Here is a 14,589-nt window from a genome sequence, read left to right on the forward strand (position 1 = left end):
GACGCAATCTCTAGCAGTAGCAGGAGGTAGCAGCAGGCTACCTGTATGACGCACATGTTGAGACGCAATCTCTAGCAGTAGCAGGAGGTAGCAGCAGGCTACCTGTATGACGCGCATGTTGAGACGCAATCTCTAGTAGCAGCAGCAGGAGGAGCAGGCTACCGGTATGACACGCATGTTGAGACACAATCTCTAGCAGCAGCAGGAGGTAGCAGCAGGCTACCTGTATGACGCACATGTTGAGACAATCTCTAGCAGCAGCAGCAGGAGGTAGCAGCAGCAGGCTACCTGTATGACGCACATGTTGAGACACAATCTCTAGCAGCAGCAGGAGGTAGCAGCAGCAGCAGGCTACCTGTATGACGCGCATGTTGAGGCCGGTCTCCTGCGCCAGCTGCTCGCGGATGTGCCGCGTGGGCTTCGGGGTGGCCGCGAACGCCGCCTTGAGGGTCTCCAGCTGCTTGGCCTTGATGGTGGTGCGGGGGCCGCGCCGCTTGGCGCCGAGGCTCTGCTCCTCCGCCTCGCCGGCGCCCGCCTCCTTGTCGGACGACGCCGACTGGTCCCCCTCCTTCGCCTCGTCGACGCCCTGCTCCTGCAGGTCGGGCGACATGCTGCGGTCGCTGCACGTGGTCACTGTGTGGCGGAGGGAGGGGAGGGGGGAGAAATGGAGCGGTGGCGCAGCGGTGAGCGCCGCGCTGAGTGACGGACACCCCCCACCCCCCCGCCCTCCCCCAGCGTGCACGGTGGCGAAATTTTTGTAACTGGCTCCGCGCCTCTCCCCTAGGTCGACTCGGTGGTAAATTAGTGCGTGGGTGGTGCGGCCTGTAGAGATCAGCGCTTTGGGTGACAAAGGCGGCCGGGCGTGGCGCTGACCACACACCCCCTCTTGCTGTGCCGTGCCGGCCTTCGTAGGTGCTGCTCGCTGACAGCCACCGCCACAACCACCACAAACCACCACGAACACTCCCATCTACACACAATGACCTACACAGTACGCACGACGGCATGCACGTCGTGTGACAAACTCACAGACAGACACAAACACCCACGCACCACCACAACGACCACAACGGCGACTACCGTTGTCAAAAGTGATCTTCATTGTGACCAACATCTCCGCCACGACCTCCAACCACCGATATGCGAACCGCCACAACGGCGCGCCTCTCCTTCCCTGCACTCACCATCCCCTGCCGCCACCAAAGACAAAGATCCCCCGCATAGCCTTCACGGACTCTTGGGGCAAAGTGCTGTTAGCGAGCGCCTACGAAGGCCGGCACGGCACACGAGGGCGTGGGTGGCCAGCTACCACGCCCGGCCGCCTTTGCCTCCCAAGTGGCGATGTTCAAACACCGCGCCGGGTACCCGTTTTAGGCCGAGTCGATCTAGGGGAGGCCCAGCAGCACCGGTTTAGACAATTGCCGCTGCCGTCGGTGGCCGTGGGCGGCCATCGAACTCGGGTTCGAAGTGCAGCGCGCCAACCGCGACTGCTTTGCCTAGCGTGCCGCCGCTGCCGCCACCCCGCCGGCCTCTCACCCGAGTTCGCGCCCGTGTCCTTGAGTCCGCTACTACTCAGGTAGTCCTCCTTGCACACGAACTTGCTCTCGTCGAGCACGTAGAGCTCCTCGCCCGTGGACAGCTGCTTGCGGCACACGAGGCACGTGAAGCAGTTGAGGTGGAAGACGGAGCCGCGGGCTCGCCGCACCAGGTCGCTCGGCGAGATGCCCTGCAGGCAGCCGGCGCATTTCGTTCCGAACCTCCTGTGGGGTAAGGAGGGGTGGGGGGAGGGGGTTAAGGAGGAGGGGGTGGGGTAAGGGGCAGCGAATTGAGGAAAAGGGGGGGGGGGGGCAGAGAGACAGTTCCAAGGTTCAGCTTGTTTTGTGTCACCTCCCGTGGAGTAATCTCGATTTGAAGCTTTCGTGACTGCTGCAGGAATCCATACTCTTTGGTTCTTTCGGTAAAGTCACGTAGGTGGAAAATAAAATAAAAATGAAAAAATCACGACGTTTCGGGCGCAACGCAAGCGTCCATCATCAGGTGGGAAAGCGTGGTCTGCTGCTGAGGCAGACTGAGACTGTTTTAAAAGGTTTGAAATGGGTGTAGCCCAAGGGTCATGAGAGTACTCAAGATATGAAGACGGTCTCGTTTGTGCAGGGTCAGTTGTGTTGTCGACGGATTGCTGCTGCCACGTCTGATTCTGCTGCCGCTGCTGTGGCTGCTTTGGCAGTGGTGCAGAGTCGTCCTCCCGTCGTTCCTCTCTCAAGGGTCACCTCTTTCTCCATCGCCCATTCTCATCCCTGCCCTCGCCTCCCCCACTCCGTCCCATCCCTCCCCTATAGCCCTTTGTGACCCATCACCTCCTCGCCATGAGTCCTCGGCCCTTTTGCACGACCCTTGCCATCGAAGCTTTTATTATATAGGGGGCGCCTTAGCTGTACAAAAATACAATAAGATTTTTTTTTAAAAAGTTCGTCAATAACAACAATATATGGATCACAGAGTAAAATAGCCACTGCGGTCTGTGCTGCTTCAACGGAGGAGGAGGAACGGCACAACGACGCAAACTCTCTCTCTGTCTCTGTCTATCTGCTGAAGCTATCTCATCATGGCGAGCAGCAGCAGCAGACTCCTGATGCTGTCTACTGGACATCTGTGGAAAGAGAGCTTAATAGCTCATCAGATTCCTCCTGACACGCAAGAATATAATAGGTCCGCGTGGCCTTACTTAAAAATGAATATGTAATAAGGGACGTTTCGGGCAAGGACCCTTATCCCTCGCACATTTTACGTGCTATGAAGAAAACCCACGTCACCTATGTTGTCATGTATTTGTCAGTTTAAAGCGGCAGCGTTGTTAAACTATTATTATTTGAGCAGGTAAGGCCCACTGAGCTATGTAGCCCATTTTCAGAAGCGACCTGGCCACATATGGTAGCTCAAGGAAGTGGCTTATCATGTTGAAATTATTATACAGCAGACAAATACTCTTAAAACGCATCTTTCTCAATGTTGAGTTGAAAAACCGGAAGACTCGGAGGAAAAACCACGCGACCACGGGGAGAACACGCAAAACTCCAAATATAGAGCATGCGTCAAGGTCTGGATCGAACCCACGAACCTCCTGTGTCACAGGCGAGAGAGTTAACATCTCTTAGCCACCGCGTTGTTGACGAATGTGTCGGAGCAATGTCTTTGTTGTTGTTGTTGTCGTCATTCGTCAGTGTGTAGGTGGAGGGTCATCTCTGTGTGTAACACGATTCGATTATCGGCGTCTGCCCCACCGGAAACTGCGGGGCTATAGGGATCGAGGGGAGGGGCTGATAAATCAAGGAGGGGCGGGGCCACATAATTAGAGAGGCGGGGCTAAGAGGAGGACGTTGGGGGTCGCAAAGACAAAGGTCCCCCGTATAATCCTTCACAGACTGTTGGGCCAAGTGCTGTTAGCGAGTAGCACTTACGAAGGCCGGCACGGCACACGAGGCTGCGGCGGGGGAGGGGGAGGTGATTTGGCCAGCACCACGCCCGGCCGCATTTGTATCCCCCAGGGCTCGTGTTTTTAACACACCGTACTCATTTGAGGCTGAGTCAACCTAGGGGAGAGGCACTGGGTCGGTTCAGATAATCGTCATTGGTGTTGGTGGCTGTGAGCGGGAATCGAACTCGGGTCGCCGGGTTCGGAGCGCAGTGCGCTAACCGCTGGGCCACCGCTCCCCAAAACAAAGACAAAGCTCCCCCCGTATAGCCTGAACAGACTGTTGGGGCAAGTATTGTAGCACCAATGAAGGCCGCAGGGCACGCGAGAGGGGTGGGTGGCCCGCACCACGCCCGGCCGCCTTTGTCTCCCTTGTGGCGATGTTTACTACACCGCACCGGGTACTCACGAAGAAAGAGATACACACGCGCACGAGCGTTGGTCGACACAACTATTTTGACAACTTAATGAAACTACGGCGCGCGAACACGCACACTGGCACAAACTCACACACGCGCTCCTTAAACTCGCCATCCATTCGCCCGTCTCACCAATTCCCTCCACTCAACCGAACACGAACGAAGTGGTATGAAACAGCATCATCATTATGTACGCGCTATTGTCGGGCAACAATTACGTGCAAACAGAACATGTGAGTAGATTACTGTGGCGATGCTGCTGCTGCTGCTGCGTTGGCAGTGGGTACACAAGAACAATTGACATCAACAAATTCACTCCACGCACTCGTCAATAACAACAACAGCAGCAGCAGCAGCACTGTGCGTGGCCTTAAAAAAAAGTAAATAGGCGACGTTTCGAGCAATGGCCCTTCTTCTTAGCGCGTAAATAGAGAGGTTACTCGAGAGACGTCGTGGAACAATAGGAGTTGGACACTCCACAATTACATGGGAACACGTGTTTTTTTTTCTGATGATCAGGTTTTCGTCAATAAATTGGCCATATGATGAATTCAGTAGCAGTATAGCTATGCCAACAGTGGCTATTTAAGTAACCATACAAACCCCTTAACGAACCGCAGAGTGTCACTAAGTAAAATAACGTGTGTGAAAAGCAAAACGATAAGGTATTGCTGGGATATTGCACAGTATATGCAGTACACGCAGAACTCCGTTTAATCGTCTCTACGTCTACAGGTCGTTAATCTCTGTTCAATAAATTGGTCATAAAGAGTCAATAATATTGGTCATGAAGAGTCAATCGGTCGATGGAATAAAACAAAACATTTACCTTTGTTCTTTGTATGTTGGAGACAAACGCGGTCGATGCAGTTCGTATAACAAAAGGCAATAAACATTTACCCTGCAGTTACCCGCTTGGCGAGTTAGCACCTTAATCATGTAATTATTTAGAGAAGGCGTTGTTTGTTTCACGTGTAGGCCGTCGCGATCAATATTACCCACAATGCAAGTTTTTTTTTGGTGTTAGATCGCTTTAAATACAAATGTGTCGTTAAACCTGCCGCCACCCGACAGAGACAATTGGTAAAGGTTTGTCACGTGCACAGAACGTGCCAATTCGTTGCTAGCACAGCAATACCGGTGTTGCGGTGTTGCTGTACCAGTAACGAATTGGCATGTTTGTTTACGTGACAAACCTTACTAATTGGCTGTGTCGGGTGGTGGCGGGTTTAACGACACATTTATATATTTACGCGATTTAACCCAACCCCCCCCCCCCCCCCCCGCCGTATTATGGATGATGATATTGGTCGAGAACGCCCAACTACGTGTTAAACATAGTTATCGTTGTTGGGATGATGATGGTGGTGGTAGTCAAGAGGATCCCAGCCGGCAACCAGCCAGGAAACTCGTTGCATAGATGATCATTATTATTGTTAACTATTATAATTGCGCGTCATATGACGCGATACTAAAATAATAAATGTAACGAAATTTTTTTTAAAAATGTAAAGGTTGTATGACGTTTATTTCAGCAAAACAAAAAAAAATCATCTGTATATCATGATTATTTTTTTTTAAATCCACGTCGCCAACCCATCGTTACACACAGCCTATCAAAACGAATCATTAATAATTATCAATATAATATGTATTAACTGTGGCAGCGCCGTAGCTTTACATTATAAGGGTGGGAGGGGGGGGGGGTTGCCAGCCCCATCCCGCGACCGCTCGTTGCAGCGTTGCTGACACCGGAGGCTCCGGCAGCTTTGTGTCGGCTTTAGCGTCGCACTCGCGGTCAAAAACCAAAAACGTAGCCGCCGCCGTAAAAAAAAACGAAACCACCCCAAAAATAAAAAGTGGTTGAACGTTCTTCGTCTTCGGGGGATCTTTTTTCTCCAACGCCGACTTACTTTGACCCACCGAGCGTCGTGGGTCAAGGTTCGAAGAGGGTCAACCCCGTGGAGCTGTAATTCGATCATTCTGCGATGTTGGTTTTTGCGATGGAATAATCGGATGTCAAATTTGCGCTGCCTCGAAATGTTTTTATATATATGTGTGTGTGTGTACAGTGCAGGACTCCAATCGTATTCGACCGTTGGACACCACGAGTTGTGGATTGGGAGCTGCCCCTTCCAATGTCATCCATATGCATGATGTTGTACTGGCGAGATGTTAACTTCCACGCCAGGTATACAGGAGGTCGTGGGCTCGACCTTAACGCCCGTAATATTTGGTGCTTGCGGCGGTGTCTCTCTCTCTCCCCATGGTCGCGTGGATTTTTTTTCTTCTCCCTCCACATTTAGAACCAACGTCCACGCGTTGAAGACCATGGGAACGCAATGCTATTTCCACGTGGCGATGAGCCACGTGGATATTGCGTACGGCCCAGGTCGCTTCTGACAAAGAGCTACATAGCTCGGTGGGCTTTACCTGCTAAAATTTAAAAATATATATATTTATACTCTTTGGTTCTATTCGGTAAAGTCACGTAGGTAAAAATAAAAAAAAATCACGACGTTTCGGCCACAACACAAGCGGCCTTCATCAGGTGAAGGGACTGGCCTGTCCAACGCTGTCCTCTGGACAGGCCAGTCCCTTCACCTGATGAAGGCCGCTTGCGTTGTGGCCGAAACGTCGTGATTTTTTTTGCTATTTTATTTTTTTAACCTACGTGACTTTACCGAATAGAACCAAAGAGTATGGATCCTTGCAGTCACGAAAGCTTCAAATCTAGAATGTATATTTAGTTTTATAGTTTTTTTTGTATGGCTCGTTGTCAGGAGGGGGTCCTGCCGATGCCACGCTGGGTTGTTTTAGTGATGTATTTGTAAGATGGTTTTATTTGTAAGGTGTTTTTATTTGTTTTCAAACCAATTAACAATGACGATTTGTTTTGATTATTATTCACCAGCATCTCCATCCCACGTACAGATGGAAACAGATGGCGATTTAGTCTCCTTGCTGTACTGCTTTCGCCTGGACAACCGTATCCTTAACATCACCCCCACCACGAGATACATTATTTTCGTTCACAATGGAATAAACTAAAACAATCAATTGTCTGGAGGTGGGGGGGGGGGAGCTGTGGTTTGCGGGGGACTACCGGCACAATTTTCATTATTTGCACCGAATTTCATCTCCGCTGAACATCACCGAGATTTTACATCACTCGACTCCTTACTCATCCGGCAGAGCTCGAATTTTTGCCGTTCACTGCATTGAACGCGTGCCACTCGCTCGCTCGCTCACCGGTTCCCTCCCCCCTCACTCCGTGAGTCCTTCATTTACTCGCTCGCTCGCTCACACACATTGACACGGCGACTTACCGACGCATTCACTCGCCGACTGATTGACCCGAGTCTCGCACTCGGTTGCTCACTCACTCGCTCGCGGGTAACAATTAGCGAGCACCTATTAACGCCAGTGAGTGATGTCTTTCATAGCCGGAGCGGCGCACGGGATTTGCGATTGCGTTCAGAACCTCGCCCGGCCGCCTTTGTCTCCCCATACCTGATGAGTTAACAACGATATTAACAGTATATACGATATCTCGTACCAGTTATTCATTTAAAACGTAATCAACACAGCGGGCCTAGCACCGGTTCAGATACCACTCGCCACTGATGTTAGCCGTGCCACAATCACACACTGACTCACATACACACTCACAATAACACACTGACTCAGATACACACTTACAATCACACACTGACTCGTACACTCACATAAAGACAAAGATCCCCCGTATAGGCTGCATAGACTGTTGGGACAAGTGCTGTTAGCGAGCAGCACCTATGGATGCCGGCACTGTGGCACACGAGGGGGTGGGTGGCCAGCACCACTCCCAAGCGCCTTTATTTGACACACACACGGACACACTACACAATTGTTAAACACACACACACCAACCACACACACAACTGTCAAACACACACACACCAACCACACACACACACAACTGTCAAACACACACCAACCACAAACACACAATTGTCAAACACACACCAACCACAAAACACACACCTGTAAAACACAAACCAGCCACGCACACAATTGTCAAACACACACAACAGCTACAGACACACACAACTGTCAAACACACACCAACCACAAACACACAATTGTCAAACCCACACAACAGCTACAGACACACACAACTGTCAAACACACACCAACCACAACACACACAATTGTCAAACACACACAACAGCTACAGACACACACAACTGTCAAACACACACACACACGCACCAGCCACACACGCAACTGTCAAACACACACACGCACCGTCGTGACCCCGACCTTCACACATTGTTTTTCTATCGCTCTGACCCAAGGCGATAATTAGGGTCAGACCGGGGGACGCTGCGCAAAACAAACAAGTCGGTGGTGGTGGTGGGGGGGGGAGGCAGCGGCGGTGGCTACCCCCGCTGCCCCCGCTGCTGCTGCAGGAGGGAGCGCGCGGATGGACGTAGAGTGGAGTCGGCGCGGATGGAGGTGGAGTGGAGTCGGCGCGGATGGAGGTGGAGTGGAGTCGGCGCGGATGGAGGTGGAGTGGAGTCGGCGCGGATGGAGGTGGAGTGGAGTCGGCGCGGATGGAGGTGGAGTGGAGTCGGCGCGGATGGAGGTGGAGTGGAGTCGGCGCGGATGGAGGTGGAGTGGAGTCGGCGCGGATGGAGGTGGAGTGGAGTCGGCGCGGATGGAGGTGGAGTGGGGTCGGCGCGGATGGAGGTGGAGTGGAGTCGGCGCGTCTCCCCCCTCCCTCCCCCCTTCCCCCCTCCCTCCTCCCTCCCACTGGAGACTCGACAGAGGGCCGCAAGACGTCCATACGAAGTGGCCGCGAGGAGCGAATCGCGTGCGGGTCGCTTCGACTCACGGTTGCCGCGTGGGAGAGTGGCACTCGCAAGCGACGTTGGCCGACCGCGTGGTAAATAAGTAAATATTGTTCATTATAAAGGTTTTTGGGTTAGATCGCGTAAGTTTACTTTAGATCCTTACGCGATCTAACCCAACCACCTTTCATTGTGAATATTGGTCGCGAAAGCCTACGTGTTAAACCAAGTAAATATTTTATGGAAGTCGTATTAACCATTGCTTTGCTTACCTATCCTATCCTTTGCACTGCTATCGGTTTTTTTTGTCTTGTTTGATTGTTGTAAACCGCCTCTACTGGACATCTGTGAAGAAGAAGAGCCCTTGTCTCCCCAGTGGCGATGTCTTACACACCCCCACGAGTTACTCAATTTTGAGGCCGAGTTAACCTAGCAGTGGCCTTGGACCGGTTCAGATGCATCGCCACTGGTGCAGTTGTTGTCGCGAGCGGGAATCGAACTCGGGTGGCCAGGGTTCGTAGCACGGCGCGCAAACCGCTACACCACCGCTCACACTTAACGCACCAAACACAAAGAACCCCCGTATAGGCTGAACAGACTGTTGGGGAAAGTGCTGTTGGGGGACAAATATGAAGGCCGGAACGGTACATGAAGGGGTGGGTGGCCAGCATCCCGCCCGACCGCCTTTATCTCCCTAGTGGCGATGTTTACTACACACCGCTACCAGGTACTAATTTGAGGCCAAGCCGACCTAGGGGAGGCCCATGACCGGTTTAAATAATCGTCACTGGTGTTGGTCGTGAGCGGGAATCGAACTCAGGTGGCTAGGTTCGTAGCGCAGCGCGCTAACCGCTACCGCCCCCCACACCACTTAACACAATACGCACGTACGCGCACGCACGCACTTTTAAGCACACAGTTGGAACAAACACTACTCGCATTGCACATCACACACACACACACAATGCATACACCACGCACTCCGAGCACGCACACTAAACACGAGTACTTATAAACAAACACACTAATCACACACATTAAGGATACCACACACACACACACCGTTGAAGCGCACAAGCACAGTAAACACACAAACGCACATCTACAGAACGCACACTCGGTATGAAAGGCTGCAGTTTTTGAGAATAGGGGGTAAGGGTGAGGGGGTAGGGAGAGAGGGGAGGGGGGAGAGAGAGGGAGGAGATGGTGGAGAGCGGTGGTGGTGGCCGCTCCACGTGGAGAGAGATGAGAGAGTCGGATAGGCAGTGAGACTCGCAGACAAATACGCGGCAGACGGACAGACAAGCCAGACGGATAGACACGCTGGCAGACACAGATACGGAGAGACAGACGGACTCGCAGACAGACTGGCAGATGAGCAGACAGACGTCAGACAGATCACATCAGACAGATTAATACACGATGCAGCTTTCCGCGATCATCAACAATCCGGCGCGTGCAGCGTGTTGCTGCTACATTTGCCAATTCCAGATGATAGACAGTGTTATTTATTGAAGCAGAAAGGGTCCAAGGAGCTGTTAGTCTCTATAATCTATATCGTGGGCGTCGCACGACCGATTGGAAAAGGTCGGAGGTCACGCAAATGCTACGACGTGGTTAGGTCCCGGGGACTGGCGTGGATCAACGCATGCGACTAGACGGTCAACTCAGACACGCAGGCGACCAGACGGTCAACTCAGACACGCAGGCGACCAGACGGTCAACTCAGACACGCAGGTGACCAGACGATCAACTCAGACGCGCAGGCGACCAGACGGTCAACTCAGACACGCAGGCGACCAGACGGTCAACTCAGACACGCAGGCGACCAGACGGTCAACTCAGACACGCAGGCGACCAGACAATCAATTCAGACGCGCAGGCGACCAGACGATCAACTCAGATGCGCAGGCGACCAGACGGTCAACTCAGATGCGCAGGCGACCAGACGGTCAACTCAGCCACGCAGGCAACTCAGCCACGCATGTGACCAGACGATCAACTCAGACGCCCAGGCGACCAGACGGTCAACTCAGACACGCAGGCGACCAGACGGTCAACTCAGACACGCAGGCGACCAGGCGAACCCGCAAGACGAACCGAGGCCCCTGCGCACACACGACGGTAATGTTGTCCATGGCACCTCCACGTGGACGGACGCCTTTATTTTGCTATTGTGACGCGTTTTTTTTTTATTTGGATCACATGCTTTGGTGACGTTGCTGCTGCGTTGGCAGTGGTGCACAAGCACAATTAACAACAACAATAGAATCTCAACACATGTAATCAATAACAATACTTGTATAATGAATAAACAAGTAAACAAGAGGTGACGTTTCAGGCAATGGCCCTTCATTGCAAACAGATAGGCCAGCGAGCCTATCCATCTCATGGCCTCTGTGTCTCACTGGTGCCCGTTGGATGCACACATTCACTGACGGTGACCTTAAGACTAAATGCGCACAAATCAGTTCTTCAGGAAATGGTGGTTTTGTATGATGCTGAAAGTTAATTTTTGTTCACACGGAATGGGGAAAAAGGGAAAATGGAACAGGAGAGGGAAGTGAGGAGAGAGAGATTGGGAAGTAAGAGGAGGAAACGGATGGGAAAAGAACAGAGAAACGGGAGTCCAAGGGCTCAAGAAGGAATGACAGCGCCAAAAGAATCGTCACTGGTGTTAGCTGTGAGCAGGAATCGAACCCAGGTCGCCGGGTTCGTAGCACAGCGCACTAACCACTACACCACGGCTCCCACACGCGCCCGCGTATAGTGTGCACACATTCTATAGTATGCCCTGCTTTGCTCGTGTTGTACCTTACCGATATTATTATTCTTACCGTATTATTAACATTATGTTACATGCATAAAACCGCTGTCTACAATTACTTACCAGCATATCTCACATCTTAATTTGAAAACCCGGACTCTCTCGTGCAAGCGTGCATTGTGCGTGTCTCATTCATCTGGGAGTTTTTTTTAAACGAAAATTTCCTCCCACAATCCTCAAAGAAACGTCCGATTTGGTTTCGTGGTCCGATTGACGAAATGAATTTTGATGCGTAATGAGTTCATCTCGGGCGAGATCGCCGTGTCGAGTCCATCAAAGACGTTTTTGGTTTTACTCGAACACCCCACCCCCTACCACTACACAGCCCATCAAGACGTGTTGGCACATGGGCCAAATGAGGCAATTGATTTGGTTTGTCAAAAAAAAAATACCCGGAGTAGTAGTAGGAGGAGGAATGATGGAGGCGAACATTTTTTTCCATGTTGTCCGACGTTTCGCTGAACCGGTCCTGGGCAGCCCCTATGTCGACTCAGCCTCAGATGATTGCCTGTGGATGCGCGGGTGTGGTGGTGGTGGTGGTAAACATCGCCACTCGGGAGAAAAGGGCGGCCGGGCGTTGGTTGCTGGCCACCCACCCACCCACTCACCCACCCCCTCTTCTCGTGTGCCTTTCCGACCTTCGTGAGGTGTCGCTCGCTGACAGCACTTGCCCCGACCGTCTGTTGAGGCTATACGGGGGATCTTTGTCTTTAAGGGGAGATGGGGTAGCTCGCGTGTGTGTATTGTTGTGTGAGTGTGTTGTATGTTGTCCATGTATTTGCAGGCGGGGAGCGGTGGTGTCGTGGTTGGAAACACCTCTCGCGCGGAGAGCCCGATGACGCTGGATGGAATCTCGACCGAAACGTCGGACAAAAGTGTTAAAAAAATAACGTTCCGCTTGATTTTCAACATTTTTCCTGTCTTGACAGCCAACAATAACTTGGATACATTCCGCCCACGGCGTGACATTTCCATTTGGTCGGCTCTGTCGGGGTGGTGGAGGGCCATGGTTTTCTCCACGACACGACCACGTCATCACAAAAACGCCACGCGCACGCCGCTTTCATGTCACGCCGAGACACAGCAAGAAGCACAAATTGGCCTGGAGAAGATGAAGCAATCCGTAAGAGACGTCCTTATTGATTGCCAAGAAACCGGTAAATATGCCAACGTCAGGCCAGCGGCGGGCCAACGTCGGACCAACGTTGGGCCAACGTCGGGCCAAGGTTGGGTCTCACGGTTCCAACCGCAGGCGGACGTTGGCCCGACGTTGATGGCTGCGTGCGACCGTGAATCGACCGCAGGTCGCCCGGGTTTCTTTAGCTCGGTGCGCGAACCACTTGCGCCACCGCTCCACCCCCTTAATGTCAACTAACTTGGAAATGAGAGCTACAAACGCTAATACTACTATTTAATTACAAAAAAGGCACACAAACACTCAAGACGTCCGTCAATAACACCGTGGCCTTTAAAATAAAAAAAATGTTTTGTTATACAATAGCCCACGTTTCGGGCAATGCTCTTATTGATAGCACGTGATATATTAACGAATGAACACAGCCGCGTTCGTTGAAGCGCTGGGAGACAGCGAGCCAACGTGAGCGTGCGGCCAACATCAGGGAAGAGGTCCTGGCCCTCCCCTAGGGCGACTCGGCCGCAATAAACGGGGTACCTGACGGGGGTTTGTGTAAATATCGCCGCGAGGAAGACAAAGGCGGCCCGGCGTGGTGTTGGACGCACCAGCCCCGTCGCTCGTGCGCCGCGCCGATCTTAATAGGTGCTCGCTACCAGCACTTGCCTCTAAAAGTTTATTCAGGCTATATGGAGCGGGGGTTTTTGTGTATGAATGTACAGTATATACAGTATATAATGGATGTTCGTTATACTGAGAGGGCTCGATTCCTCACGTGGCACGGCGTTGTTGTTTTTGTGACGATTGCTCTTCGCTTTATGTCTGTACTTTTTTTTATTATGGCTTCGTCATTTTCGTGCTCAAGGTGGCTTATTGGGAACGAGACTCTATCCTGAGTTGTCACCTTGTTAAAATCAACTTGATCATCTCACTCAATCTATTACTCACTCACTCACCCGTGAATTCATTCACTCACTTGCACACTCATTCACCCACTCTCTCACTCACTAATTCATCCACTCACCCATCCTACTCACTTATCTCACCCATCATCTCACTCAAACACCCACTCACTCACTAATTCATCCACTCACTTGCCCACTCATTTATCTACTCTCTCACTAATTAATCCACTCAGCTACTTACTCACTCACCTACTCACTCACCCACACGAATGAGATTTGCCCTAACTTTTTTTTTAGTTTTCACCCGGCGAAACTAAATAAACTTGAAACTTGAACTTGTCCGCTGGACTAAACGTCTACAACGATACGCTGAGTAATAACATATTTCCAATTCTATTAAGTGGTAAGAGCCCTATGTACGTTGGGTATGAAGATATCCATGGTGTTGGTGTTGACGTTATAGTGCGATCCGTGCGTGCATTTAATTCTCATTTGACTATACCAAATAAATGAAACTATGAAAACTAAACTATTAAATTATGAGGTCCCGTGGAGTTTAATGCAGTTTGCATTTCTCTGGCCTCTCTATTTGTGTGCTTTGAATAAGGGCCATTGCCCGAAACGTCGCCTATTATACATGAGGGTTGCCCCCTTTAAGGCCACGCAGTGCGATTGACATGTGTTTTAATTTTGCCATGTATGTGTATTTTGATTTAAAGCTTTCGTGACTGCAGGGATTCATATTCTTGGTTCTTTCGGTAAAGTCACCACGTAGAAAGAACCAAGAATATGTATGTGTATGTTCGCGAGTTTGCGTGTGGAGGCGCGTGTGTGTTCCCGTAGGTCGATTCGGCCTTAACTGAATGCCTGGTTCGGTGTAAACATCGCCACTCGAGAGACAAAGGCGTCCGGGCGTGGTTGCTGGCCACCCACCCCCACTCGTCTGTCGTGCCGGCTTCCATCGGTGCTACTCGCTAACAGCACTCGCCCCAACAGTCT

General features: G+C 51.5%; 1 protein-coding gene across 1 annotated transcript in view; it reads right to left on the reverse strand.

Annotated features, from left to right (window-relative positions):
* LHX1 (LIM homeobox 1) overlaps positions 1–14,589 on the reverse strand; it is a 71,115-nt gene that overhangs the window by 16,913 nt on the left and 39,613 nt on the right. Inside the window, exons 2-3 of the mRNA XM_076072469.1 lie at positions 1,537–1,760; positions 356–633 (exon numbers count right to left, since the gene is read on the reverse strand). Of these exons, the coding sequence (XP_075928584.1) occupies positions 356–633; positions 1,537–1,760 (502 nt within the window). The remainder of the gene's footprint in view (positions 1–355; positions 634–1,536; positions 1,761–14,589) is intronic.

The sequence above is a fragment of the Petromyzon marinus genome, chromosome 38, assembly GCF_048934315.1.
Source record: "Petromyzon marinus isolate PM22_M1 ecotype Great Lakes invasive population chromosome 38, UKy_Petmar_22M1.pri1.0, whole genome shotgun sequence".
In the NCBI taxonomy this organism is placed as follows: Eukaryota; Metazoa; Chordata; class Hyperoartia; order Petromyzontiformes; family Petromyzontidae; genus Petromyzon; species Petromyzon marinus.